At 42.5% G+C, this 26,762-nt stretch overlaps 1 protein-coding gene across 1 annotated transcript in view; it reads right to left on the bottom strand.

The window, feature by feature from the left end:
• The window catches only part of ITGBL1 (integrin subunit beta like 1), a 230,615-nt gene extending 207,421 nt beyond the window's left edge, over positions 1-23,194 (bottom strand). Inside the window, exons 1-2 of the mRNA XM_055542966.1 lie at positions 22,895-23,194; positions 21,717-21,937 (exon numbers count right to left, since the gene is read on the bottom strand). Of these exons, the coding sequence (XP_055398941.1) occupies positions 21,717-21,937; positions 22,895-22,995 (322 nt within the window). The 5' untranslated portion in view covers positions 22,996-23,194. The remainder of the gene's footprint in view (positions 1-21,716; positions 21,938-22,894) is intronic.
• Positions 23,195-26,762: the final 3,568 nt, after the last annotated feature.

Here is a 26,762-nt window from a genome sequence, read left to right as displayed (position 1 = left end):
CCTGGTTAACCTTTCACCTGTCTTCCTGGGCACCAGGTGAGTGAGGGAGGTTAAACCTTCTTTCTGACACTGAATGATCAGCAACAAAATAAAATTCACAAGCTGAGATTGGATATATGTCTACGAGCTCCCCCTATTCCTTTTCTTGAAAAGTAAATGAAACTCTTACTTTAGGCCAGCACTTTGCCAATATATCTGAGCTTGACAATTACCTAGGGCACTGATTAAAGACACACACCTAGAAAATGCATTTCCCTAGAAGACAGCCTTAGGAAGCCAATGACAGAAAACATCGCAGCTAATTCTGCAGATGGTGACTGCAGCCATGAAATTAAAAGATGCTTGCTCCTTGGAAGAAAAGCTATGACCAACTTAGACAACATATTAAAAAACAGAGACATTACTTTTCCAGCAAAAGTCCATCTAAGTCAAAGCTATGGTTTTTCCAGTAGTCTTGAATAGATGTGAGAGTTGCACCATAAAGAAAGTTGAGAGCTGAAAAACAGATGCTTTTGAACTGTGGTTTTGGAGAAGACTCTTGAGAGTCCCTTGGACTGCAAGGAGATCCAACCAGTTCATCCTAAAGGAAATCAGTCCTGAATATTCATTGGAAGGACTGATGCTGAAGCTAAATCTCCAATACTTTGGCCACCTGATGCAAAGAACACTGGAAAAGACCCTGATGCTGGGAAAGATTAAAGGGAGGTGGAGAAGGAGATGACAGAGGATGAGATTGTCAGACAGCATCACCAACTTGATGGACATGAGTTTGAGCAAGCTCTGAGAGCTGGTGATGGACAGGAAAGCCTAGCATGCTGCAGTCCATGGGATCGCAGAGTCAGACACAACTAAGCAACTGAACTGAACTGAATTCTTATGGTCACCAAGCTGGGAAAACACAACCAAAGTAATTTAACTATACACAAAATATATTTATTTTAAAAATAATGTTTTTTTGCCATCACAATTAAAATTTCCAATTTTATCCATATTTTCACTGCTAAACTTTCAATAATAACAACCATATTTTTAGAATCGTCCTAATTTTCTTTTCTCAGTGATATTGGTGTAAACCTCCAACACATGCATGCATGCCAAGTCATTTCAGTCAAGTCCAACTCTTTGGGACCCTGTGGATCATAGCCCACCAGGCTCCTCTGTCCATGGGACTCTCCATGGACTGGGTTGCTATTCCCACGTCCAGGGAATCTTCCTGACCCAGGGACTGAATCCGAGTCCCTTGTGTCTCCTGCATTGGCAGGTGGGTTCTTTACCACTAGCGCCACCTGGGAAGCTTCAAACCTCCAATAGAGGCCTTCTGTTTTAACCGGAGCATTGGTAATGTGACAGGTTAGGTATTATCTTAGGTCACGGTACAAGGACATGTTGTTATCAACAGGCTCCCTGTAATTTCCTGTGCTCCTCTTACGTCTCCCAGCAACCTCCCTGACATGGCTCGAAATTAGCATGAGCAATTTGACAGGATCATAACACCTGCCTTGCAGCTATAACCACACATTTCTCTTGTGAAATTTAATGCGCTTGAGTAATATGCTAAATCTGATTTGTTCTCATCTAAGGAAGATATACAAACAAAAAATAAGACAGGTCATCAAAATCACTGGAAAAACCTAGAAGCCATAAAACAAACTCAAGGTTTATGAAGAAATATTATAAAGAAAACTTTATTATAAAGTCTTGACCCTAAGAATGTGTTTTAGTAGTTCTTCATATTTTTAGATTGTGTTTTACCAGTTGGTTGATGCAATTTAGAAAACATTTTTTAAAAAGCTTGACACTTGAAAGGTACAGTATAGTCATATTTTTGTGTAAAACTAACCTAAGTAAAGTGAGCAATGCTGGCTGTGTGTTTACTGCCCTCAGAGTGCTAAACATGCATTGACTGAATAAATGAATAGTAATGTAGCCACTGAGAATAGCAGTGGCATGAATGATTAAAATTATCATTATTTTACAATATTAAACATGACACTTGAATAGCTTATGAAGTTTTAAAGCTGCAAGGGGTCTAGACTTCTAAAATATGAACCCCATGTTGCAGATTTATATTATTTACCATTTCCTCCGATTCCTCAAATAGCCTTCATATCCCCAGCCACCTCATCTCCTGCTGTTTCTCCAGTAGCTCATCTTTTTGTCTTTATTGCAGTCATATTTTCTCCCTCTGACTCTCTTCTTTTAAAGAGACTTACATAAAAGAAAAACATATTGCATATGTTGATCCATACAGTTTCCATTTCTAGTTCTCTTCATTCTTCAAGTGGACACAGGTTTCCATCTGGTACTGAAGACTGTGAAGGTAAAATCATTTCTCTCGTCCACTGGATGACACGCTATGAAGACTGGTATCTTAAGCTGCCACTGGCTACCACGTGAAGCTTGGCGATGGGGCTGTCCCTGGGGTCCACAACCCACATTTAGGTCCTGGTACGATCCCTTGAGCAAGAAATTGAGCTGCACCTGAAGACAGATTCCATCCTGAACCAGTGGCTCTCAAATTTTACTATGTTATCAGGACAACACGATGACCTTGTTTAAGCAGATGGCCAAGCCCCACAGTGAGAGCTTTTGAGCAGCTAAATCTGGGGAGGGGCCTCAGAATCTGCATTTCTAACAAGTTCCCAGTTGAACCACACTTTGGGAACCATTTCCTAAATATTTCAATTAAGTAGGCCAGCAAACCTTTTTATTTTCCTTACGCATATTTGAGTTGGGTTTTCTATTATTTGGACCCAAGAAAACTGTCTGATCTGATAAACCCATGATAAACCCACCAGGCTTCCCAGGTGGCGCTAGTGGTAAAGAATCCACCTGTCAATTCAGGTGACGCAGGAGACCAGGGTTTGATCCCTGGGTCGGGAAGATCCTCTACAGAAGGGAATAGAAACCCACTCCAGTATTCTTGCCTGAAGATTTCTATGCACAGAAGAACCTGGCGGGCTACAATCCATGGAATCCCAAAGAGTCAGACACAACAGTACATCTGAAAGACATCCCTTTCACTCCATACAAGCCTGAATTATTCCATCTTATTTAAGTATTCATACACTGAAAAGTATATGAAGGGAAGTCATGAAGAAATTATTATACAGAACAACACCGATTTCATAGTATATTCAGGGTTTATTCCTACATCATACTGTGCTACAATTAAATTTCATCACATCTTATAATCAAATTTTGGAGGTACACTCAAAAATTATTTAATACTTAGATTTCTTTTTCTTATAATAGGAACTTCATGATATTTTCATGTGGAATATTATTTTTGATTAATTTAAATGGAAATTATGTGTCCATAAGGAATATAATGAAAAAGAAAGATCTTATTTTACTTTGAATATAGTAAAATTAACAAGATTTGTAACTAGCATTTGCTTAACATACAACCTGTCATTTTATTTCTCATTCATCTTTCACAATCCTAATGAAATGGTAACCTGTATTTAAAGAGTCCAGGTGTGCTAGATAAACACAAATAAAAATACACGTTTCAAAAACTAGAAGCTTCTCTGGATGCAATATTGTAGAGAAAATGAGTTGAGCTCAAGAGTATAACTGTTCAGTCTTCTGGCTCCTAACACATATCCATCAGATAATAAACTGGCAATCCAGAAAAACAACTAATTCTGCTTCATTGACTGCACTAAAGCCTTTGACTGTATGGATCATAACAAACTGTGGAAAATTCTTAAAGAGATGGGAATACCAAACCACCTTACCTGCCTCCTGAGAAACCTGTGTGCAGGTCAAGAAGCAACAGAACCAGACATGGAACAATGGACTTACTCAAAATTGGGAAAGGAGTAAGTCAAGTCTGTATACTGTCACCTTGCTTATTTAACATTTATTCAGAGTACATCATGAGAAATGCTGGGCTGGACGAAGCACAAGCTGGAATCAAGATTGGCAGGAGAAATATCAATAGCCTCAGATACAGAGATGACACCACCCTTCTGGCAGAAACTGAAGAGGAACTAAAGAGCCTCTTGATGAAGGTGAAAGAGGAAAGTGAAAAAGCTGGCTTAAAACTCAATATTCAAAAAGCAAAGATCATGGCATTTGGTCGTGTCACTTCATGGCAAAGAGATGGGGGAACAATGGAAACAGTGACAGATTTTATTTTCTTGGGCTTCAAAATCACTGCAGATGGTGGCTGCAGCCATGAAATTAAAAGACACTTGCTCCTTGGAAGAAAAGCTATGACAAACCTAGACAACACATTAAAAAGCAGAGACATTACTTTGCCAACAAAGGTCCATCTAGTCAAACCTATGGTTTTTACAGTAGTCATGTATGGAGGTGAGAGTTGGACCATAAAAAAGTTGAGTGCTGAAGAACTGACGCTTTTGAACTACGGTGTTGGAGAAGACTCTTAAGAGTCCCTTGGATGGCAAGGAGATCAAACCAGTCAATCAAAGGAAATCAGTCCTAAATATTCATTGGAAGGACTGATGCTGAAGCTGAAGCTCCAATACTTTGGCCACCTGATGCGAAGAACTGACTCATTGGAAAAGACCCTGATGCTGGGAAAAACTGAAGGCAGGAGGAGAAGGGGACAACAGAGGACAAGATGGTTGGAAGACATCACTGACTCAAGGGACATGAGTTTGAGCAAACTCCAGGAGACAGTGAAGGACAGGGAAGCCTGGCGTGCTGCATTCCATGGGGTCACAAACAGCTGGACACGACCGAGGGACTGAGAATCAACATCCCCAACTAACTACATAGTAGTTTCTCCATAAATAGCTGGTAACTGAACCAATAAATGGCAAAGTGATTACACACATACGACACAATGATCTGTATCTCTAAATTTTGTATCTGTATAATATAAGTCTTTAAATATGAAAAGTGAGTGAAGTCACTCAGTCGTGTCTGACTCTTTGTGACCCCATGGACTATAGCCTGCCAGGCTCCTCCATCCATGGGATTTTCCAGGCAAGAATACTGGAGTGGGTTGCCATTGCCTTCTCCTTTTTAAATATGAAAAAGTGGTCCATTTTCAGTTTCAGCTCTTAATGTTGGTGACTAATGTATACCAACTAACTTATTAGAAATACTAATTACACATATTTTTGTCAAAAAAAATGTATACTCATACTGACTTCCAATAAAACCGTATTTCGCATTTCAGAATCAATCAAACTTCATGGAGAAATTAGTCCCTAAAGGACCTACAGTTCTTCACTAGAAACAAGAAATCTACTCTGCATTAAATTAATGAGCTACATACACAGCAGTGGCGCCAGTTACTTTACAATGGTTCACTGGCCAACCTCTGGTGCTACTGACATCTCACACAATTTAAAACTGCTCACACGCTCTCCTCCTCTTGAACAAATTGAGCTCCATTGTTTAAAATCTGAAGAACAGAAATCTGGATAATACCAAATACACAGACTTATTACCATGCTTTTTAGAAGTTCTCAGGATGTAAAAGAAAGTCCCCAAATAGCTTATCCAAAAACCAAACACATCGTGCTACATAAAATACTCTTCTAAGGCAGAACAGGTGTGAACATTAAAGACAGTAATTTAATTTAAAAGTAGATAAATGGCTTACTGAACATGCGCATGGAAACAGCCACTGAGCCTATTTGCTCATGTGGTGACATGGGTCAATAGCTTGGTTTTCATTAAATTGCTGTATTTTACGGCATTAGGGGGCTTCCCTGGTGGCTCAGTGGTAAAGAATTCACCTGCAATGCAGGAGATGAGGGTTTAATCCCTAGGATGGGAAGGTTCCCTGGAGAAGGAAATGGCAACCCACTCCACTACTCTTGCTTGGGAAATCCTATGGACAGAGGAGCCTGGCGGGCTACAGTCCATGGGTCACAAGGTTCAGATGTGACTTAGCGACTAAACCACCACCACCACCACCATGGCCTTTGGAGCATGCATTTATACAAAGATCCGCCGGAAGATGCCATAAAACAACAGATTTTATATATTTAAGTACAGTGGAAAGGAACTCTTCCCTCTGACACACAGAGAAATTATGTTTATAATGAAGGAATTCCTTTTTATGAAAATGATATGAATCCCTTCATTGACTATTAGTTTCTAGATACATTTTTGCTTTTCCTTTAAAATTTTCTCATCCCTTCATAAAAATCCTCAAGATGCCAATATAATCTTCCATGTAATCAACTTAACATGGTTACACTTCAAAAGGAAACAATATGACCCCCCAAATTAGATCTAAATATCAGATTGTCACAATTGCATCAATCCATTAATTCCACTGAGGAACCACTATATTCAAATATTTATGTTAAATCCTATGGCTGAGAAAATTATTGCCCTCAGCTCCTCAACTCCCACCTACCCACCCACCTCGCAGAGCAGAAAGAGCAGAGCGACCTCTTTAGACATTCTTGTGGAGATATTTAATAAATGCTTGTGAAAGTTAATTTCACTGAGGCTCAGAGAAGTTAAGTGACTTTCACAAGGACGCACAGTGAACAACATTATTGGAGAAAGAACAAGAAGCTTGCTTTGTTTTTTTAATTCCAATTCCAAGGCATTTTCTAGACCAGTCTGCCTCTGCATTTCCATCCTGTCCAAACATTCTCACTGAGCTCTCCTAAAGGACAGATTATTAAATTCAGTGAAGGCTTTATTGGGATTCCCAGGTGGTGCAGTGGTAAAGAATCCTCTTACCAATGCAGGAGACTCAGGAGACTCGGGTTCAATCCTTGGGTCAGAAAGATCCGCTGGAAAAGGAAATAGCAACCCATTCCAGTATTCTTGCCTGGGAAATCCCATGGACAGAGGAGCCTGGCGGGCAAAGAGTCAGACATGACTGAGCACGCATGTATATGAACGCACAGAAAGGCTTTATGAATAACAAATCAGTGTACTATCCCTCAAAAGCCTTAAAATTCTTCATCTAGCATTTAAGCACGGAGAAGGCAATGGCACCCCACTCCAGTACTCTTGCCTAGAAACTCCCATGGACGGAGGAGCTTGGTAAGCTGCAGTCCATGGGGTCGCTAAGAGCTGGACACAACTGAGCTACTTCACTTTCACTTTTCACTTTCATGCATTGGAGAAGGAAATGGCAACTCACTCCAGTGTTCTTGCCTGGAGAACCCCAGGGACGGGGGAGCCTGGTGGGCTGCCGTCTATGGGGTCGCACAGAGTCGGACACGACTGAAGCGACTTAGCAGCAGCAGCAGCATTTAAGCAGGGCTGTCTGAGATAGAAGCATTCAGAAATGTTATATGCCAGGCAGATTGATGAGTGATAGATGTAGCATGTCCCCAGAACCCGCATATCAGGATGCAAAGGTTGACATGCCCACCTTCAGGGCACAAAGGAAACGCTCATGATGACCTAATCAAAATTGTTCAGTTTTCTCTGCACACTTTTCTTCTTTCCTGGTGCATTGCCGTCAATTCACATCTCTTTGTTCTAAAAAATGCCATACATACGTTTTTAAGTGCATGCATTTGAACTTCTGGATTTTATATTATAAACACTTTAATTTTATAAGAGCAAAAATAATGTCTAAGTTGATTTATTCATACTATCCAAAATGGGTAATACACAAAATAATACTAGTTCACATCCATGAAAATAAGAAATATGTATTCAACTCTCCTACCTATGTTTTCTTTTGATTTTATGGAAAAGGAAAACCAAAGGTTGTGAAAGAGTTTCCGCTATTGCTGACTCCAATGAATCCTTATTTAGTGCTAAATGCAATCACTCTAAGAATTTCAGTTACAGCTGAGAGAAAAGCTCTTTGTTGGTATGAGTAATTTAGTCTCAGTGATTTCTGTTACCTGGACTTCTTTTGATGCTAAATGAATGAGGTGTTCTTTCTCCTGCCCAATATTTGAGCTATTATGTGCACTATCTCTGACATACGACAGAAAGGAGAGGCACAATCTGCTTCTCCACAAAAAAGGAAAAAAATCAAGATATATTTTCAATGGAAAAATGAGGCTCCTGAATAATGAGGTTCTCATTTCAAGACTCCAAACTCATGAAAATATTTCCCCTAAATATTACAACATAAAGAAGGCTGAGTGCCCAAGAATTGATATTTTTGAACTCTGGTGCTGGAGAAGACTTGAGAGTCCCTTGGACAGCAAGGATATCCAACCAGTCCATCCTAAAGGAAGTCAACCCTGACTATTCATTGGAAGGACTGATGCTGAAGCTGAAGCTCCAATACTTTGGCCACTTGTTGGGAATAACTGACTCATTAGAAAAGACCTCGATGCTGTGAAAGACTGAAGGCAGGAGGAGAAGGGGATGACAGAGAATGAGATGGTTGGATGGCATCACCGACTCGATGGACATGAGTTTGAGCAAGCTCTGGAAGTTGGTAATGGACAGGGAGGCCTGGAGTGCTGTAGTCCATGGGGTTGCAGAGTTGGACAAGATTCAGCAACTGAACAATTTCCCCTAAATATGTTGTCTCAGGACAACTTTAATATGCTTGAAGAGAAGCTACCTATTGATTTGGGGGACGTATTTCTCCTTAGGTTACTCGGTATGATAGATACAGAATTTTATATATATATATATATATATATATGCTGATATATATATGCTGCTGCTGCTGCTGCTAAGTCATGTCAGTCGTGTCCGATTCTGTGCGACCCCATAGATGGCAGCCCACCAGGCTCCCCTGTCCCTGGGATTCTCCAGGCAAGAACACTGGAGTGGCTTGCCATTTCCTTCTCCAATGCGTGAGAGTGAAAAGTGAAAGTGAAGTCGCTCAGTTGTGTCCAACTCTAGTGACCCCATGGACTGTAGCCTACCAGGCTCCTCCATCCATGAGATTTTCCAGGCAAGAGTGCTGGAGTGGGGTGCCATTTCCTTCTCCAATATATATACATATATATATGTGTATATATATGTATATATATAACTTTTTGACTGTGCAGTGTTGCATGTGGGATGTTAGCTCCTCAGTCAGGGATTGAACCGGTACCCCCTGCATTGGAAGCACAGAGTCTTAACCACTGGACCACCAGGGAAGTCCCTGAAGAAGAATAATTTTGACCACCTCTTTCAAGTTATAGAAGAAGTGAATGAATTCATTGTTGTTCAGTCTTTCAGTCATGTCTGACTCTGCGACCCCATGGACTGTAGCAAGCCAGGCTTCCCTGTCCTTCACTATCTCCCAAAGTTTGCTCAAATTCATGTCCATTGAGCCAGTGGTGCCATCCAACCATCTCACCCTCTGTCACCCCCTTCTCCTCCTATCCTCAATCTTCCCCAGCATTAGGGTATTTTTAAATGGGTCAGCTCTTCACATCAAGTGGCCAAAGTATTGGAGCTTCAGCATCAGTCCTTCCAATGAACACCCAGGACTGATCTCCTTTAGGATGGACTGGTTTGATCTCCTTGCAGTCCAAGGGACTCTCAAGAGTCTTCTCCAGCACCACAATTCAAAAGCATCAATTTTTCAGCACTCAGCCTTCTTTGTGGTCCAACTCTCACATCTGCACATGACAAATGGAAAAAACCATAGCTTTGACTATACGGACTTTTGTCAGCAAAGTGAATGAATTCATACGTATGAAAATATTTTCCATCAAAGCATGCTCAAAAGTAAGTAGATATTTTTCTATTATTCTTTTGTATTACTAACACAACACTAATTTTAGGGCTCAAATCTATTCAAACTGAAGTCGCTCAGTCATGTCTGACTCTTTGCAATCCCATGGACTGTAGCCTACCAGGCTACGCAGTCCATGGAATTTTCTAGGCAAGAGTACTGGAGTGGGTTGCCATTTCCTCCTCCAGGGGATCTTCCCAACCCAGGGATCGAACCCGGATCTCCTGCACTGCAGGCAGACGCTTTACCATCTGAGCCACCAGGGAAGCCCAAGGAAGGAATCAAAAGAAGTCTATCCAGTACACAGCTAACAAATCAATTATTTGCTTTCTTTCTCGAAAAAATATTTTCTTAGTTTCTTAAAAATGTCCTTTCTTTCTTAAAGATGAGTTATTTTCACATCAATACTGCTTTTAGAACTTATATAAATAATGGTGTTGATCAAGAAAGAAAAAAAAAGTTTATAACTTGTCTTCTGTATTTTGGAGAAGAAAGGGTTTAATTAAATGGCCAAGTCATTTTGTTTAGAGAAATAACTAGTTTTGTCTAACTGTTGTGCACAGCAGAAAATGACAGCTTTGAAAGAGCAGTAATGACCAATTAGGAAATACATTGACCGTGCTTTTTGATTTCTTGATTTGGGCTCCTTATTCTCATTGGCTAAATCACAAATTTACGTTCATGCATTGCTGTAAGAGAAGCTTCTAAGCAATACCTAACTCACTGGCCTTTTTTCAGAAAAAAATTTAGCCCGCCTTTTCCTAGGAAATATCCAGATAAAATAATAAATCAGGAAACTGGAGTGGGTCACTATTGACTTGGAACAATTTGATGTTCGAACAAGCGATCACGTACAATTAGGATGATAGGCACTTTGGCACAGAAGCCTGTCCCACCACATAAATTAAGACTGAGGTGACTCAAGGTCAGACCAGTGAGCACTCTTATCAAGGTCTTATTTTTCTTTTCCCTTTACAAAGCCATCATTCTAGCCAGCCTTAAATAAGATGATTTAGAGTAGACAGAAGAATGAGCTCTATTACCAAATAGAGTTTCTTATTTGCCAGGAAATGTGATCCTTGAAAAGACAAAGCACTCTTTTCCAAAGAAAATGAGATTTGCAACCTTCTTGCAGCTCTCAATCTTTATCAATTTAAGAGTTAATGGGAAATAGCTTGAGAGTTTACCCACGTGGGGCTCTGAGAATGCCCTGGCCCGTCCCCCGTGGTCCTCTCTGCCCAGGAGTACTATACTCCTCCTCCTTCTCAGATGTGACTCACGACCTTGAATCCCAGATCAGGCTTGGAATCGAAATTTCCCAAAGGACAAAAGCTTCATATCTCCCGGTTCCACCCTGTTTGAAGTTTCCCTTTGCCAAGATTCTCAACACAGGAAGACACTTTTATTCACACTTCTGTTGCCTGGAGACGCCCTCTCAAGTGTCTCGGAACCCAACTCACTCTAGTGTGTACTTGCTCGTGCAAGAGCCAGAGTGCTAGAGAGCTGTGTGCATGTATGAGTGTTGAGTATGTGTGAGCAATTTTAAATCGAATGCTCTTTAAAGTCTCTATATCAAAAAACACAAAAATAACAAAAACTTCAAACAACCAGAGTGTTCACTAATAGGCAGATAGTCTAATGACGTAATACATTCATACTATAGCACATCATATACTTATGAAAATTCTGAATCATATATGTAAAAACTAGACTGTGTGCCATGATCTATTCTTAAAGAAAAAAAGCAAGAAAAATGAATGGAAACAACCTATCTATATGTGTTCATAACACATATTTATATAATCATGGGAAAAGAGGGATGTATACACCCTAAATTTAATATTAATAAGAGGCTTTAATTAACAATAAGACTGAAGGGGAGACACAGCACATACATATTTAACTTACTTGAATTTCATTCTATGTGCTGAGGCACTTAAGGTATATATGTCAATAAAAGGAGGTGGTGAGTGAGTGCAACTCACTCAGTCATGTCCGAGTCTTTGCGACTCCATGGACTTTACAATCCATAGCCTTTCCCTTCTCCAGAGGATCTTCCCAACCCAGTGATCAAGCCCAGTCTCCCACATTGCAGGTGGATTCTTTACCAGCTGAGCCACAGGGGAAGCCCAAGAATACTGGAGTGGGTAGTCTATCCCTTCTCCAGCGAATTTTCCTGACCCAGGAATTGAACTGGGTCTCCTGCATTGCAGGTGGATTCTTTATCAACTGAGCTATAATGGAAGCCCAAAGGAGGTGCAATAATATATAAATATACACATACAACATGAAATATCTGTTATAAAAAGGAATGAAATAATGCCATTTGCAGCAACGTGAATGGACCTAGAGATTATCCTATTGAGTGAAGTAAGTCAGACAGAGAAAGACAAATATTACATCTCACTTACATGCGCAAACTAAGAATAACACAAACAAATTTATTTACAAGACAGAAATAGATCCACAGACATAGAAAACAAATAAACATTTGTTTTTTTGTAAACATTTATTTGTAAACATAGGTTTACAAATAAAAAAATAACAAAAAAAGTTATGGTTACCAAAGGGGAAAGATAAAACAGGAGTATAGGATTAACAGATACAGACTACTATATATCAAATAAAGAGCAAGGTCCTACTGTACAAAACAGGGAGGTATATTCAATAACTTAGAATAACCTATCATGGAAAAGAACAGGAAAAAAAACATGCACTCACACATGCGCGCGCACACACACACACACACACATTTACATCTGAACGCCACTGTGCTGCATGCCTGAAATGAACACAATGTCATAAATTAACTATACTTCAATTTTAAAGACAGGCTTCTGGAACTCCACATGCATTCTAGGCAGGAAGAAAGGTAGAAACCTCAACCAAAATCCTCCTACAAGTTAGCTCCCTTTCAGTCCCCCACCACACCTCCAACTGTTTCTTCTGTCTCCTAATCCAGTTGTCTTCTCCTGAAGTTCGCGCCTGTGCTCAGTCATGTCTGACTCTGTGACCCCTGTAGTCTGCCAGGCTCCTCTGTCCATGGGATTTCCCAGGCAGCAATACTGGAGAGGGTTGCCATTTCCTCCTCCAGGGGATCTTCCCAACCCAGGGACTGAACCCACATCTCCTGTGTCTCCTGTTACAGGTAGATTCTTTACTGTTGAGCCATCCAGGAAGCCCAGTCCAGTTAGACATAAAAGTTGATTTATCTCATTTTATTTATTTCCTTTTTTCTCCCTGCTGAGGTATGATTAGAAAATTCAGATGAACTAAGCAGGAAATCAAATTTCTGTAATAGTAGAATTTATTGTTATAGGCAAAACCAGACAAGAAGATATTATTGCCTTGAGGATAGAGAAAATTTATGATTTGGTTTATAGTTTTAGGACTGCAGGCTATAAGAAGAATCCTCAGTGATTTTGTATCTAACCTTGGATTCAAAGCTTCAGCATGGAACAGGGGGCCTTAAGGAATGTTCGGATTCTCCTTAAAATGTATGCAGAATAAAAATATGTTAGTGACAAAAGCAGTACTATTTTTCACTTAAAAAGTAGGAAAGGGAGTTATTTTTCATTCCTGTCTATGAACAAAGTTTTAGTATTAGAATTAGAGAACTTCTTTACCAAATATGGGGCTTCTCTAGTGGCTCCATCAATAAAGAATCTGCCTGCAATGCAGGAGACCCAGGTTCAATCCCTGGGTTGGGAAGATCCTATGGAGGAGAGAATGGCAACCCCACTTCAGTACTCTTGCCTGGAGAATCGCATGGCCAGATGAGCCTGGTGGGCTACAGCCCCTGAGGTCAAAAAGAGTCAGACACTACTGAGCAACTTTCATTCATTCATTCTTACCAAATATGAATCGTAGTTCAAATGTGACTTCAGCAGCCTAACTGACTGAACAGTGAAAAAGACAACCAAATTAGGAGCCAACCAAGTAACTTCCCATTGTCTTCATGAGATGTTTTGAAGAGGCAATCACCCAAAGTATTCCCCAATAAGCTGTTGGTTTGTAGTAGGTTTACAAATGTGATAACAACCCAAGGTGCCTTTTCTATCAGAAGTATTAGCATTGCAAAGATTTGAAAATGGAATGGACTCCCCTCTGCAGACAGCAGTCTTTCGGAAAGAGGGGTTACAGGGGTGTGTCTTTGTGGTACATGTAGATGCACACACATACCTAAACACACATAGGTAAATGCAATTGTGCATATACTCATATATTAATACCCACATACATGCCATAAACACATATACATGCAAACATATGTCTTAAGACATATTTATGTATTCAGATGTATATAACGTATGTGTATAAATTTAAGGTAGCAAATACATATTTGCATACACATATATATGCTTTAACTGGCAACCAGAATATATATGCATAAAGAGAACTTCCCCAGGCCTTGGTATTTATATTATTTATAAGTACATATACATGATAATGGAGAAGGCAATGGCAACCCACTCCAGTACCCTTGCTTGGAAAATCCCATGGACAGAGGAGCCTGGAGGGCTGCAGTCCATGGGGTCGCTGAGGGTTGGACACGACTGAGCGACTTCACTTTCACTTTTCACTTTTATGCATTGGAGAAGGAAATGGCAACCCACTCCAGTGTTCTTGCCTGGAGAATCCCAGGGACGGGGGAGCCTGGTGGCCTGCCGTCTATGGGGTTGCACACAGTCGGACACGACTGAAGTGACTTAGCAGCAGTAGCATACATGATAAAGCAAGATTTGAAAAAAGTGAATATATATATATAACATTAATACCTAAAGACATCAACTCTTAGAATAGACACCAAGACTTCAAAGACTGTGGATGACCAAGAAACAAGATAATAGAAATAATAGCTGAACTCCTTGCCCCAAATGAGCAGAATTTGGAAATGAAATAAACATGATGAACAGTGAGAGAAAGAAAAGTTTGGAGAGCAGGGAGAGGACTGAAGTACAGGACTGAAAATCGAAGAGTTTCAAGAACTAGAATGATTACTATTCAGTCTTAAGTTGGTTTACATTCCTGTGATTAAACAACCCCACCCTTGATGTCTCTAGGACCTGTACTAATGTTTCACTAAATCAGCTGACCTTTGAACTACACAGGTTTGAACTGCACAGTGCCACTTACAATGTGGATGTGTTACAATAAACATGTACCCCAGTACTCCATGATCCAGGGTAGGTTGAATCTTTGGATATAGAACTGCAGCTAAGGGGGGTAAGGTGGAAAACAGAAGACCACTAAGAAAGAAAAACCGAAGAGTGATTCCACAAAATAGGCTTGGAGACAGTTATTCAATTATCTAAGAAAAATACAACCATAATTCCAAAGACACATGTACCCCAGTGTTCACCACAGCGTTCTTTACAGTAGCCAGGACATGAACATAACTTAAACGTCGATCAGCAGAGGAGTGGATAAAGATGTGGTGCATATATACAATGGAATATTATTCAGCCATTAAAAGGAACAAAATTGGGTCATTTGTAGAGATGTGGATAAATCTAGAGTCTGTCATACACAGTGAAGTAGGTCAAAAAGAGAAAAAGAAAGACCGTATATTAATGCATATATGTGGAATCTAGAAAAATGGCCCTGATGAACCTATCTTCAGGGCAGAGACAGAGACACAGGCATAGGGAATGGACCTGTGAACATGGGGTGGGGGCATGTGAGATGAGGGAGATGAATTGAGAAAGTAGCACGGACATGTATATACTACCACATGTTAGACAGATAGCTAGTGGGAAGCAGCTGTAAAACAGAGAGCTCAACTTGGTGCTCTGTGACGGCTTGGAGGGGTGAGATGGAGGATGGAAGGGAGGTCCACGAGGGAGGGGACATATGCACACCATAGCTACTTCACAGTGCTGTACAGTAGAAACATTTTAAAACAACTATACTCCAGTTTTGAAAAAAAAAATTTAAGTAAAATGCAACTGTGAGGAGCAAGTGGGTCCAACAGTTCTAGGACAGACTATAAGGATTCAGAAAATCCAGCTCTCAGGAATAATCATACACAGTTCTCATACTACTTAATAGTGTAGATGTCAGAAATAGCTGCCAGAAAAAAATTACTAATACTTCCATATTAGGGGTATTTCCATGTATTTTAAGTATTTTCATACCATGTGTGTTTAAATCAATGCTTATAAGGATGTTTCATAGTCTGAATAAATTAAATCTATTAATTTTTGGGGGGCTCCAAAATCACTGCAAATGGTGATTGCAGCCATGAAATTAAAAGATGCTTGCTCCTTGGAAAGAAAGTTATGACCAACCTAGATAGCATATTAAAAAACAGGAACATTACTTTGCCAACAAAGGTCCACCTAGTCAAGGCTGTGGTTTTTCTGGTAGTCATGTATGGATGTGAGAGTTGGTCTATAAAGAAAGCTGAGCACCAAAGAATTGATGCTTTTGACCTGTGGTGTTGGAGAAGACTCTTGAGAGTCCCTTGGACTGCAAGGAGATCCAACCAGTCCATCCTAAAGGAGATCAGTCCTGGGTGTTCATTGAAAGGACTGATGTTGAAGCTGAAACTCCAATACTTTGGCCACCTGATGCGAAGAGCTGACTCATTTGAAAAGACCCTGATGCTGGGAAAGATTGAGGGCAGGAGGAGAAGAGGATGACAGAGGATGAGATCACTGGATGGCATCACCAACTCAATGGTCATGAGTTTGAGTAAACTGCAGGAGTTGGTGATGGACAGGGAGGCCTGGAGTGCTGCAGTCCATGGGGTCACAAAGAGTTGGACATGACTGAGCGATTGAACTGAATAAATTAATCTTTAAATTATATAGATATTAAATGTATTTATACATAAAGATTAAAAATTATTCTAAATAACATCCTGAAGAATGTTAAGTTCTTTATATCCATAAAGATGTTCCAGAAAAAGAAACTAACTTTCAGAGAAATCAAATGACTGTCTCAGGGATGAATGACAGAAACAAGTTAACTCCAGTTAACAATTCAGACAAGATTCCGATCTAACCCCAGAAGTGCCATAAAGTCCAGACTCATTCTATAAGCAATCATTCTTCATTTCACAGCAATTCCAGATAAAAATAAGAGTTTTTAATTTAGCAGGGCCTTCTCACCATTGATGAGTTTTCTGATTCTTTCTCCTGACTTTCTTCCATCAGTTCTATCACTGACACCATCTTACTCATTCCTGAGTACTGAAGCATATGATTCTATCTTCCAGCAGTCTTTAAAATGCCTCATAATTCTATCCTTATTCACTTCCCCGGGAACTAGTATTTAAACACGATCTAACCTGAGTTCCTCCCCATCAAGTGTCAATCCCAACCTGCTGGGCCCCCAGGCACCATATTACTTCCCATGAATCAAAGCACTGACCATCAATCATGTTCAAACTCCCATGTTCAAACTGCTTCATGATTCCTGTATACTCCTTAACTGAGCACAGGCTTCACATTCAGCGTGCTTCCCTTGTGGCTCAGCTGATAAAGAATCTGCCTGCAATTCTTCTGCAGGAGACCTGGGTTCGATCCCTGGGTTGGGAAGATCTGCTGGAGAAGGGAAGGGCTACCCACTCCAGCATTCTGGCCTGGAGAATTCCATGGACTGTGTAGTCCATGGGGTCGCAAAAGAGTCGGACACGACTGAGTGACTTTCACTTTTCACTTTCACCTTCAGGTTCAGAGCTCTCAACATATCTTCCACTAGGCTTCCCACAGCCCTAATTTCCAGTGAAGCCAGCCCCAGAACCCTTCACTCTTCTCCAAACACACCCACATGTTTTTCTGCCTCTAAACCATTTCTTCAATTTTTCTTCACTCAGAATTCCAACTGTCCACCCTTTGGAATAAAAACCACCTTATACTAAAAGATTTATGTCAAATGCTACAATTTTTCCAGAATTTACACCACAATATTTAATTCCTACCTTAATGGAACCCTCATAGAAATACATAGAAATTATATTCTTCCTTGCCTTATAGGCATTTGGTATTTCTCTGAACCTCCCTACTCAGTGGGAACCTGTCATGTATTCCTCATCTTTTGTAGCACCTTTATTTTTTTAGGAGTTAACTGACCTTTATTTTATTATTTTTTAACTTTTCCTTTTATATGGGAATACAGTTGATGAACAATGTCGCATTAGTTCCAGGTATACAGCAAAGTGATTCAGTTATACATATGCATGTGTTTACAACATCTTACGGGTTTTCCCTGGTGGCTCAGTGGTAAAGAATCCGCCCGCCAATGCAGGAGACATAGGTTTAATCCCTGGGTCAGAAAGATCCTCTGGAGAATGAAATGGCAACCCACTCCAGTATTTTTGCCTGGGAAATCCCAGGGACAGAGGAGCCTGGTGAACTACAGTCCATGGGGTTGCAAAGAGTCAGACATGACTAAGCGACTACACAACATCTTTAATAGCACAACATCTTTAACAGTAAACAGAGTCTAGCAAATATACAGCACTTTGTGTGTGCAAGTGTGAGTGCTTAGTCACTCAGTCGTGTCCAACTCTTTGCAGCCCTTTGGATTGTAACCCTCTAGGCTTCTCTGTCCATGTGATTCATGGGTTTGATCCCTGGATCTTCTTGACCCAGGGATCAAACCCAAGTCTCCTTCATCTCCCGCACTGCAGGCATATTCTTTACCCACTGAGCCATCAGGGAAGGCCATATAGCACTTTATGTATGTGTGTGTGTGTGTGTGTGTGTGTATTAGTTGCTCAGTCGTGTCTGACTCTTTGCGACCCCATGGACTATAGCCTGCCAAGTTCCTCTGTCCATGGAATTCTCCAGGCAAGTACACTGGAGTGGGTTGCCATTCCCTTCTCCAATAGCACTTTATAGAACTGGCTACAGTGGATTCAATTAGCTTTTCCAAGTTCCTAAAACTGAAACTCTTTTAAGCGACATATTTCAAAAAGTGATTGGAAAAGTGTTTAAGAAACCAATACTTTAAATGTAATCACAGGTACCCAGGGGGTTATTCAGGATACCCTGAATTCCAAACAGAAAGTTTGTTTTTATAGAATCAAACATTTGACTGTTCTTAAAGAAATATTTCACCAAAATGAGTTTACTCCTCATTAGACCTTTCACACCCACACGAATAATCGCTGGGTCAGATCTTTATGCTATAGAATTTGGAGGAAGATCCATGTGCCAGGAGCCAGTGGAGACTGGGAGAGAGAGACCACTTGTGATCGTGTGTAAACGTCATCACTCTCACCAGCTCATCTAAAGTAAGTATGTCTCCTGTGAGTCACGGTGTAAGAATCCCAGTGAACTTAACTTGAAAAGAGCACAGTGTATCTCCTACAGAGGCTCTCTGGTTGAGCCAAAATTGCTGTCCTTGCTTGACCTTTTGAACTTTGGATCAATAACAGGTCCCCCCCACCCCCAAGACATTAATGAAACTAAATTGCTTTCACAGTTATCAACTGACTAACAAACACAAAGCCAGGCTCTTTATCTGTCCATCTCTTTCTATCCATTCATCCTAGCTCACCTTTTGCGCATTCCAAAATAATGTTATATAGACATATACAAGCATATTCATGTATATTGAGTGCTGACTTTACACAAAACACTATTCTAAGTCTCCTGCATCTGTTAAACCTCACAACAATCCCATAAGATAGCTACTTTATTATTCCCATTTTACAGAAGAAGAAATCAAGGCTCAGGAATGTTAAGTAACTGCCCAAGTTCAGACAGATGTTAAGTGTGGGATTCAAATCCTGGAAAACTTCTCCCAAAGCCCACAGTCTTAACCACTCTATGATACCCTGCCAGAGCAGAACTGTGTTTTCTTCACAGAGGTGGGGGAAGTCTCTGGAAGTTACTCTGTTTCTGAAAATCATCTATAGGGGCTCATCACAGAGACCAAGGCCCAGAAGCACATAAAACATAAAAGACAACCTGCTGTTTCTATCTTGAGTGAGTGCTCAGTCATGTTCGACTCTTTGCAACCCCATGGACTGTAGCCCAGGAGGCTTCTCTGTCCATGAGATTTCCCAGGCAAGAATACCGGAGTGGGTTGCCGTTTCCTTCTCCAGGGGATCTTCCTGACCCAGGGATCGAACCCATGTCTCCTGTGTCTCCTGTATTGCAGGCAGATTCTTTTTACTGCTGAGCCACTGGGGAAGCCCATGTTTCTATCTTACTGGCGATAATACAGCAATTATTTCTTGCAGACAGAATGGAGTAGCTAAACTTGAAGCACAGAATAAGCAGGCAAGCTGGCAAGATAACCAGATAGACTGTGTGTAAGGCTGTCCTCACTGACCTGGCAAATATAGCCAGCGCATTTGCAGGGGCAGATTCTACACCAGGCCCAGCGAGCCGGCATCAATGGGCAACAGTCAGAAAGATGAGGACTGGAAACAAACGCAGTTCTTTCATTCAGTCTTAAATATAGAGAAGCAGGAATGTACACACAAGCAAACAAAACCATGCATGACTCAGGGATGCATTTTGCACCAGGATGGAAGGAATGTAGTGACAAAGATGTCAGGATGAAACAAAAAATCATTTTCCATGGGAGATAAACCAGAGTACATATACATACCACAGCTACCCTTTAACTAACAGAAAGGAAACCGATCAACTTCTTTAAAAGGGGAGTTCAAGCTACTGGTAACCAGAACTAGCTTACTGGCTGAAAAACTGCATTCTGCTTCTTATGTTTCCAGTGAAAAAACAATGCAAAAATGCCCTGAAAAATGTGTCCAGTACTCACGATATTGAGGAGGCCTTGCCAGAGGCAATCAAAGCCAGAGAAGCCAGGTAACAGTTGAATTTGGAGAGAAATATTAGACAATACTTAGCTTTCATTCCAAAGGGCTGCCCTTAATAGCACTGTAGCATGTGGGACTGACAAGCTAAAATAAGTTGTGGCATTCAATACTTTTAAAGGGTTGAACCGCAGCCTCCAAGGCTACACAAACACACAGGAGCACCTGTGGCCCTCCAAATTACTTATATGACTTTTTTTTTTCATTGTCAAACAGCCCACATATTACATACCCTCCCTGCGCTTCTAGGCCCAAATGCCACAGGAGAAAAAAAAACATTTTTCTATAAACTCATGCTTGGTCTCTCTGTTAGTGTTGGACTCTTATTCTCAGTACACTGTGGGTAAAATAAGTGGATTTTTTTTTTTCCTACGAGTCTGCCAAACACTGGTGGGAACGCACTGTGTGTATTCCCACAAAAGTGCACTGAGGATGCACTTTTACTGACCGAGGGCCTGGATCATTCACAATGACCTGATTGAGGTTCTTGGCTCCAAGTAAACGGTGCTGTTATGCGAAACTGGGTATAGACGTGAGGGGTGTTCTCTTCGAAGAAATAGCTTGACCCCTTCCAGTATGAGAACCCAAGTCACTCCTTTAAAATGTGCAAAGGAAATGAATTTATTTTCACTCCACCCTTACAAAACACCAAGCTGCATTGAAGCCAAAAAATGGGAGCAGCGAAAACAATACAAAAGCCATCGCTTCCAAGAATATAGGGGCCTGCTCGTTTTGGTGTATGGTTTTCTGATACAGGCCACTACGTGTCAACTGCATGCTACCTATGAGAGGGCAAATCCACATTCAAAAACACAGTGGGCTTCCCTGGAATTTAGGAAAATCACATTCTCCTGTACTTCCTTGGTAAAGAAAGAAAACACGGGTCAGAAACTAACGCCACACTGTCAATCAGCTACCCTTCAATTAAGAAATAAAACAAATAGGGGCTTCCACTCTGCAAATATTATGATTAACATGCGTGATCAGGGTGGAGAGCCCAGCGAAATAACTCCATTTACGGGGAAGTGGGGAGGTTTGGTCTGTAATGAGGAAGCAACAGTAGAAGCTGAGATTTGTAATCGAGCGAGGGAACCTTAGCAAATATTATTTCCACTGAAGTCTGGGCCCTAGGGCAGAGGTCGGGGTTAAGAGACGTGATTCCAGAACCGACTGGCGGAAGGCAGGGCCCCGCCCTGCCGCTCCCCGTGGTGGCTTCTAGGATGCTGATGGGATGGTCCCCAGCCTCCGCTTCCCCCAAGGGGCCGAAGCCCCCCGGGGAGCGCGTGCGGAGGGCCCGGCGCCGCGCCCCCTTACCTGCACAGGTGCTGCCGTCGTAGGTCTCGCACACCCACTCGTGGCACTCGCACAGGGGCCCGAAGTACACGCCGGGCTCGCTCACGTGACAGATGCACACCCCGCAATCGCAACTGCCGCGGCCGTGGCACAGAGCGCCCCCTGGGGGCTGCCCGGGCGCGCGGCACCGGCGCTCCGACTCGGCCCGGGACAGCCTGCACGCGGCGGCGCCCGGGCCGCTCCTGCAGGGGCGACAGACCACAGCGGGGGCCACCATCACGTCCAGGCACTGCTCCTTCTGCTCCGAGCACCCGCCCCCAACCCGCCCCGCCGCCGCGGCCTCCCAGGGTCCACCCAGATCCCGAACTGGAGACCAAACGCCAACCCCCTGGGGATCGTTAGCCTGGGCACCTCCTCCTCCCCGGTTTCTCCGAGGACCAAGCTGATGCTATCCACTGGTCATCACTGGAGAAATGACCACAGATGTCTAAGTGGTGACCTGCCCCACCGAAGAAGAGGACCGTCTTCCAGGTGAACTGGAGGATCCAGGCCTGCCCCTTGGAGGTCCGCCACTGAACTTTACAAAGCGCATTTAGATTAAATGCAAATTAATCCAAAGTCTGACTCTTGGCTGACTTTTCAGTTCTCTTTCAAAAGTCCTGTTGCTAGCTGATGGTCAGGAGCAGTTGTTTTATGAAAAAGGAGAGATGATTATATAGAAAGAACTATACAGGTTATGATAGCAGAAGACATAAGGCTTTTTCAAGTTGCAAGAAGCGATACTTATAAACTATACTTTCAAAGCATACAAGTTTAGTTATCGCGATGTGCCTCCAATCCTCTTTGAAAATGTCATGCAAAATGCTAATGCGAGCCCCACGCAATAGCTCTGCCTTCTACGTGATGAGAGCACAAAGGTACACCTGGCATGGCAGAAAATTCCTCCTGATACGTATTGGAGTAGGAGGAAATGATAAATGTATTCAATGATTGTATTTTTCCCAAGGAAGGGCAAATGAACAGGGGTAAGGTAATACACAGTGTAGATGGAAGAAGAATCATCGGAACAGGTTGAAAAACAGTTGATCTGGCGTCCAACTTCCTAACTGCCCTTGGCTTGGGGCAGCCATCCCGGAGCTTTGAGTCCCGCCACGCAAGGCAGGGCAGGTCTGTCTTCAAGAAAAACAAACTAGACTTACCTCAGAGACGGCGAAAAGCTCTGCGGAACAGCTGACAGCCCCCCCGGCAGGAGAAGGGAGGACACCAGCAGCAAGACGCTCCCCAAGCCTGCGGGACGCATGCTGAGTTTCCAGGCTGCAGAAGCAAGGAGCGTGGCTGCGAGGTGGGGCTCCCGGGGGCGGGGAGACCGAGGGGAGAGACGTGCCCCCAGCAGACGGCGGGGCAGAGGGACCCGCAAACACCCAGGCGTGCAGGACCCGGGCTCTACCCGGAGCTGCGAGGGCGTGGACGAGCTGCCTGCGAGGGTTTGGGCGGCAGCACTCTGGGCGGGGTGCTGGTACCAAACCCCTCAAGTGGAGAGTCTAGGCAGGGAAGTAATTAGAAACAGTTGTACAAGCAGATGGTTTATTTTGACATAAAAAAAAAAAAGAAAGGAAAGAAAAATGTCCTGTTCACAGATTTGAGAGAATCGTTCCTTTCTTCAAGTACAGGCCCCAGAAATATTTGACAAGAGACTATTTGGGCTGGCTGACATTAAAGGGACAGATAAGACAATCCCCAGAGATGAGGAGAGGAAGGGGGGAGTTAGGTGATGTCAGGAGGAAATTCCTTTTCACCCCTTGCTCTTCAAGAACGTGCGCTCTTGGACTGCCTGTGGTGTGAGTTGTGAGGGGCAAGCAAAATGAGTTAAGGACCGCTTTTTTGCACTTTTGATCCTGCGTTTTAAATTATGGATCTCTCGTTTCCTTAAGCCTTTAAAAAGTGTGTCATGCTTCTAGTTGTTCGGGCCAGTAGTTTATCACACCACATTTTTTTTCTTGACTTGGACAGTTCAGACTGTAGCTGTTCCAAGTTCACCCCGTTCTCCCCCACAGATTGAGTATGAGAAGATACAATGTGTGATTCCAGTGTCAACAGCACTGAAAAATCATGAGTGTCACTTGCGAAGCACCTACTCGGTGCCAGTCACTTAGGAAATTCTCTCTGCAATTGTAGCAATAGCCACACATTCATTTCCTCATTTAGCAAACACAGGTTGAGCATCCATTAGGTGTCAGGCTCTGTGCCAGTAAAGAAGACACAGCAGACAATTAAGGAGACCTGATCCCTGCTCTAGGAATCCACTGGGCTAGCAGACATAAAGCAAACTCAGGAGCATGAAAGGAGGAAAGGCTGCCAGTTACTCCCATCTTAGCTCCAAGCGTCTGATCTAGTTAAGACGCTCCAATATAAAAAAGTATCAAATTGACATGTTGTCCATGTGGAACTCACACAATATTATATGTCAAATATATTTCAATAAAAATTTTCTCAATGGAAAAAAAAAAATGATGGCATTTGAGCTAAAGGCCAAAGGATGAAGGGAAGTTGGCTGGAAATGGGGAAGATGTGGCAGAGAGTAGGGTAGTATTCCCATTATAAAGATCAAGAAACTGAGACCAAAGCATGCCTTCCTGCTCAAAAGTGATGGACTTACTCAAATTCATACAGGAAGTTGGACTTCAGCTGAAAGCTATGAGCCCCCAAAGCCTGCAGGTTCCCCTACATGGCGCGGTCACCTGGGAAAGGTGTGGACCCTTCTATGGAAGGGAAGAAACATTCTCCCATTGTTCTAAGAAGACCTTTAGAGGCAGTAGATTCTCATGGAACAGAACCATCCAAACTGCACCCTGGCCTTAAAATCAGAGAAAACATTTCCGGATGGAATCTCTTCCTGTCATTCACGTGAACAGATGTAAGACTCCCCCAGGGATCAGTCCTAAAACCTTGCCTTCCAATGCAGGGCGGGTTCGGATTTGATCCTTGGGTGGGGAGCTAAGATAGCGGCCAAAAAACCTAAACGTGAGAACAGAAGCAATGTTGTTACAAATTCAATACGGACTTTAAAGATGGTCCACATCAAAAAAATCTTGAGAAGGAACTTAGGATTGGTAGGAGGAAGCATAGGGGGAAGGGATAGTTAGGGAGTGTGGGGTGGACAGGTGCACGTGGCTGTATTTAAAGTGGATCACCAACAAGGACCTACTGTAGAGCATGGGGAGCTCTTCTCAGTGTTATGCGGCAGCCTGGATGGGAGGGGAGTTTAGAGAATGGATATATGTGTGTGTGTGACTGAGTGTCTCTGCTGTTCACCTGAAACCATCACAGCGTTGTTCATCAATCGGTTATACTGCAATACAACATAAAAAGTTAAAAAAAAAAAAAAAAGACCACTTCTAACATTTACCTGCTGGGGCAAAAAGGCAAATGGAGGTCCCTGAACAGAGGGCCACCCGCTTCTCTCTCTCTTCTCCAAAGGCTGACCCTTTGCCAACCCCTACTGAACCACGCATGTACACACTGGTGGTGGGAGGGGCCAGGGGAAGGACAGACTGGGGAGATGTGTGTACACAACAGGGAGCTGTCTGGGCGGGAAATTCCAGAGTCCTGGGTAGCCACAGTGTGGTTTAGAAGGAGCCTTACTCTTGCCTGGAAAATCCCATGGACAGAGGAGCCTGGTAGGCTGCAGTCCATGGGGTCTCGAAGAGTCGGGCACGACTGAGCAACTTCACTTTCACTTTTCACTCTCATGCATTGGAGAAGGAAATGGCAACCCATTCCAGTGTTCTTGCCTGGAGAATTCCAGGGACAGGGGAGCCTGGTGGGCTGCCATCTATGGGGTCCCACAGAGTCGGACACGACTGAAGCGACTTAGCAACAGCAGCAGCAGCCAAATCTCATGTTACTAGATGCCCTGGATCATGTGATCATCCTGTGCAGGCAGGGCATATCTGGAGGAGAGACAGAGGGAATCCCTAAACCAGTCATTTCCTGAGCAGGCATCCTCAGCACCTGGGGACTTGTTACAAATGCAAGTTCTCAGCTCCATGGCCCCAGACCTATGGAATCACTGGCTACACTTTAACAGTATTGCTGAGAGTTCTATTTGCACATCATAGGGGGAAGCTTTGCGAACCACAGCACCCAGGACTGGGGTCATGGATGCCTGGATGGAAGAATGATACCCACCCTCACTCCTAGTTCAAATCCTGGCACCCTGCTCCTTCCTGGCCACGTGTAACTCTGTGAGGACATTGTAGGAACAGACTCTCCTGCCAACATCCAAAAACTTTGGTGACTCAGAGAATATGGGAATCGTAGAAGAGAAGCATCAATTCCAAAGCCTGACTAGGAATTTGCAATGAAAACATGGAACTTTTAACAAATGACTCATGTATTGCTTTTTGCATATTTTCTGAGGGAAAAAGAGACTTGTGGAATAGGGGATTGCTGTTTGAACATTTCTTTCAGGAATTAAAACATTTCTTTTATTCTGTGGTATTTTCATACAGGGCACCATGCAATGACGAATATTACCATAAGGACCGTGTGCAGCTGTGAAGCAAAGATGGTATGTTCTAGGCTCCTGAAAGCATTGAAATGTTCAGATCATTATATCACTGCAACTCAGAAATAGTATTCCCAGGAAGCTGAAATAGTTATATTGCGGCTGAGTTGGTGACTCAGTAGAAAGTCTTAGATCCTCCACACAAACTCTGTCAAAATAAAAGAAAATAACATTTTCTCTTTTTAGCAAACTTTGATATACTTTTTTTTTTCTGCCAAAGTACTAAATGCCTGGAACGACCTACTTTCTTCCCTCTCCCAGTTTGCAGAAAACACAAGGACAAGCACCTCTTGAGAGCAGAGGTAGGAAGGACCCAGTTGCTGTGTGGAAGGTTCTGAGCTTCTCACTGACCCCAAAGACCCCCTGACAGCTCTGAGAGAAAGGCCTAGTCTCCCTAGTGCCTGAAACCAAACTCAACGGGACTGAAAAGCATCTCAGTCCTTAAACATAGTTCTGAGTCATCAGGTCACAAAATCATAGAATCTGGGGTTCAAGAAATA

Source organism: Bubalus kerabau, chromosome 12, assembly GCF_029407905.1.
Source record: "Bubalus kerabau isolate K-KA32 ecotype Philippines breed swamp buffalo chromosome 12, PCC_UOA_SB_1v2, whole genome shotgun sequence".
Classification (NCBI taxonomy): Eukaryota; Metazoa; Chordata; class Mammalia; order Artiodactyla; family Bovidae; genus Bubalus; species Bubalus kerabau.
Note: the sequence above shows the minus strand (reverse complement) of the source record. Positions and strands in the feature narration are given on the sequence as shown.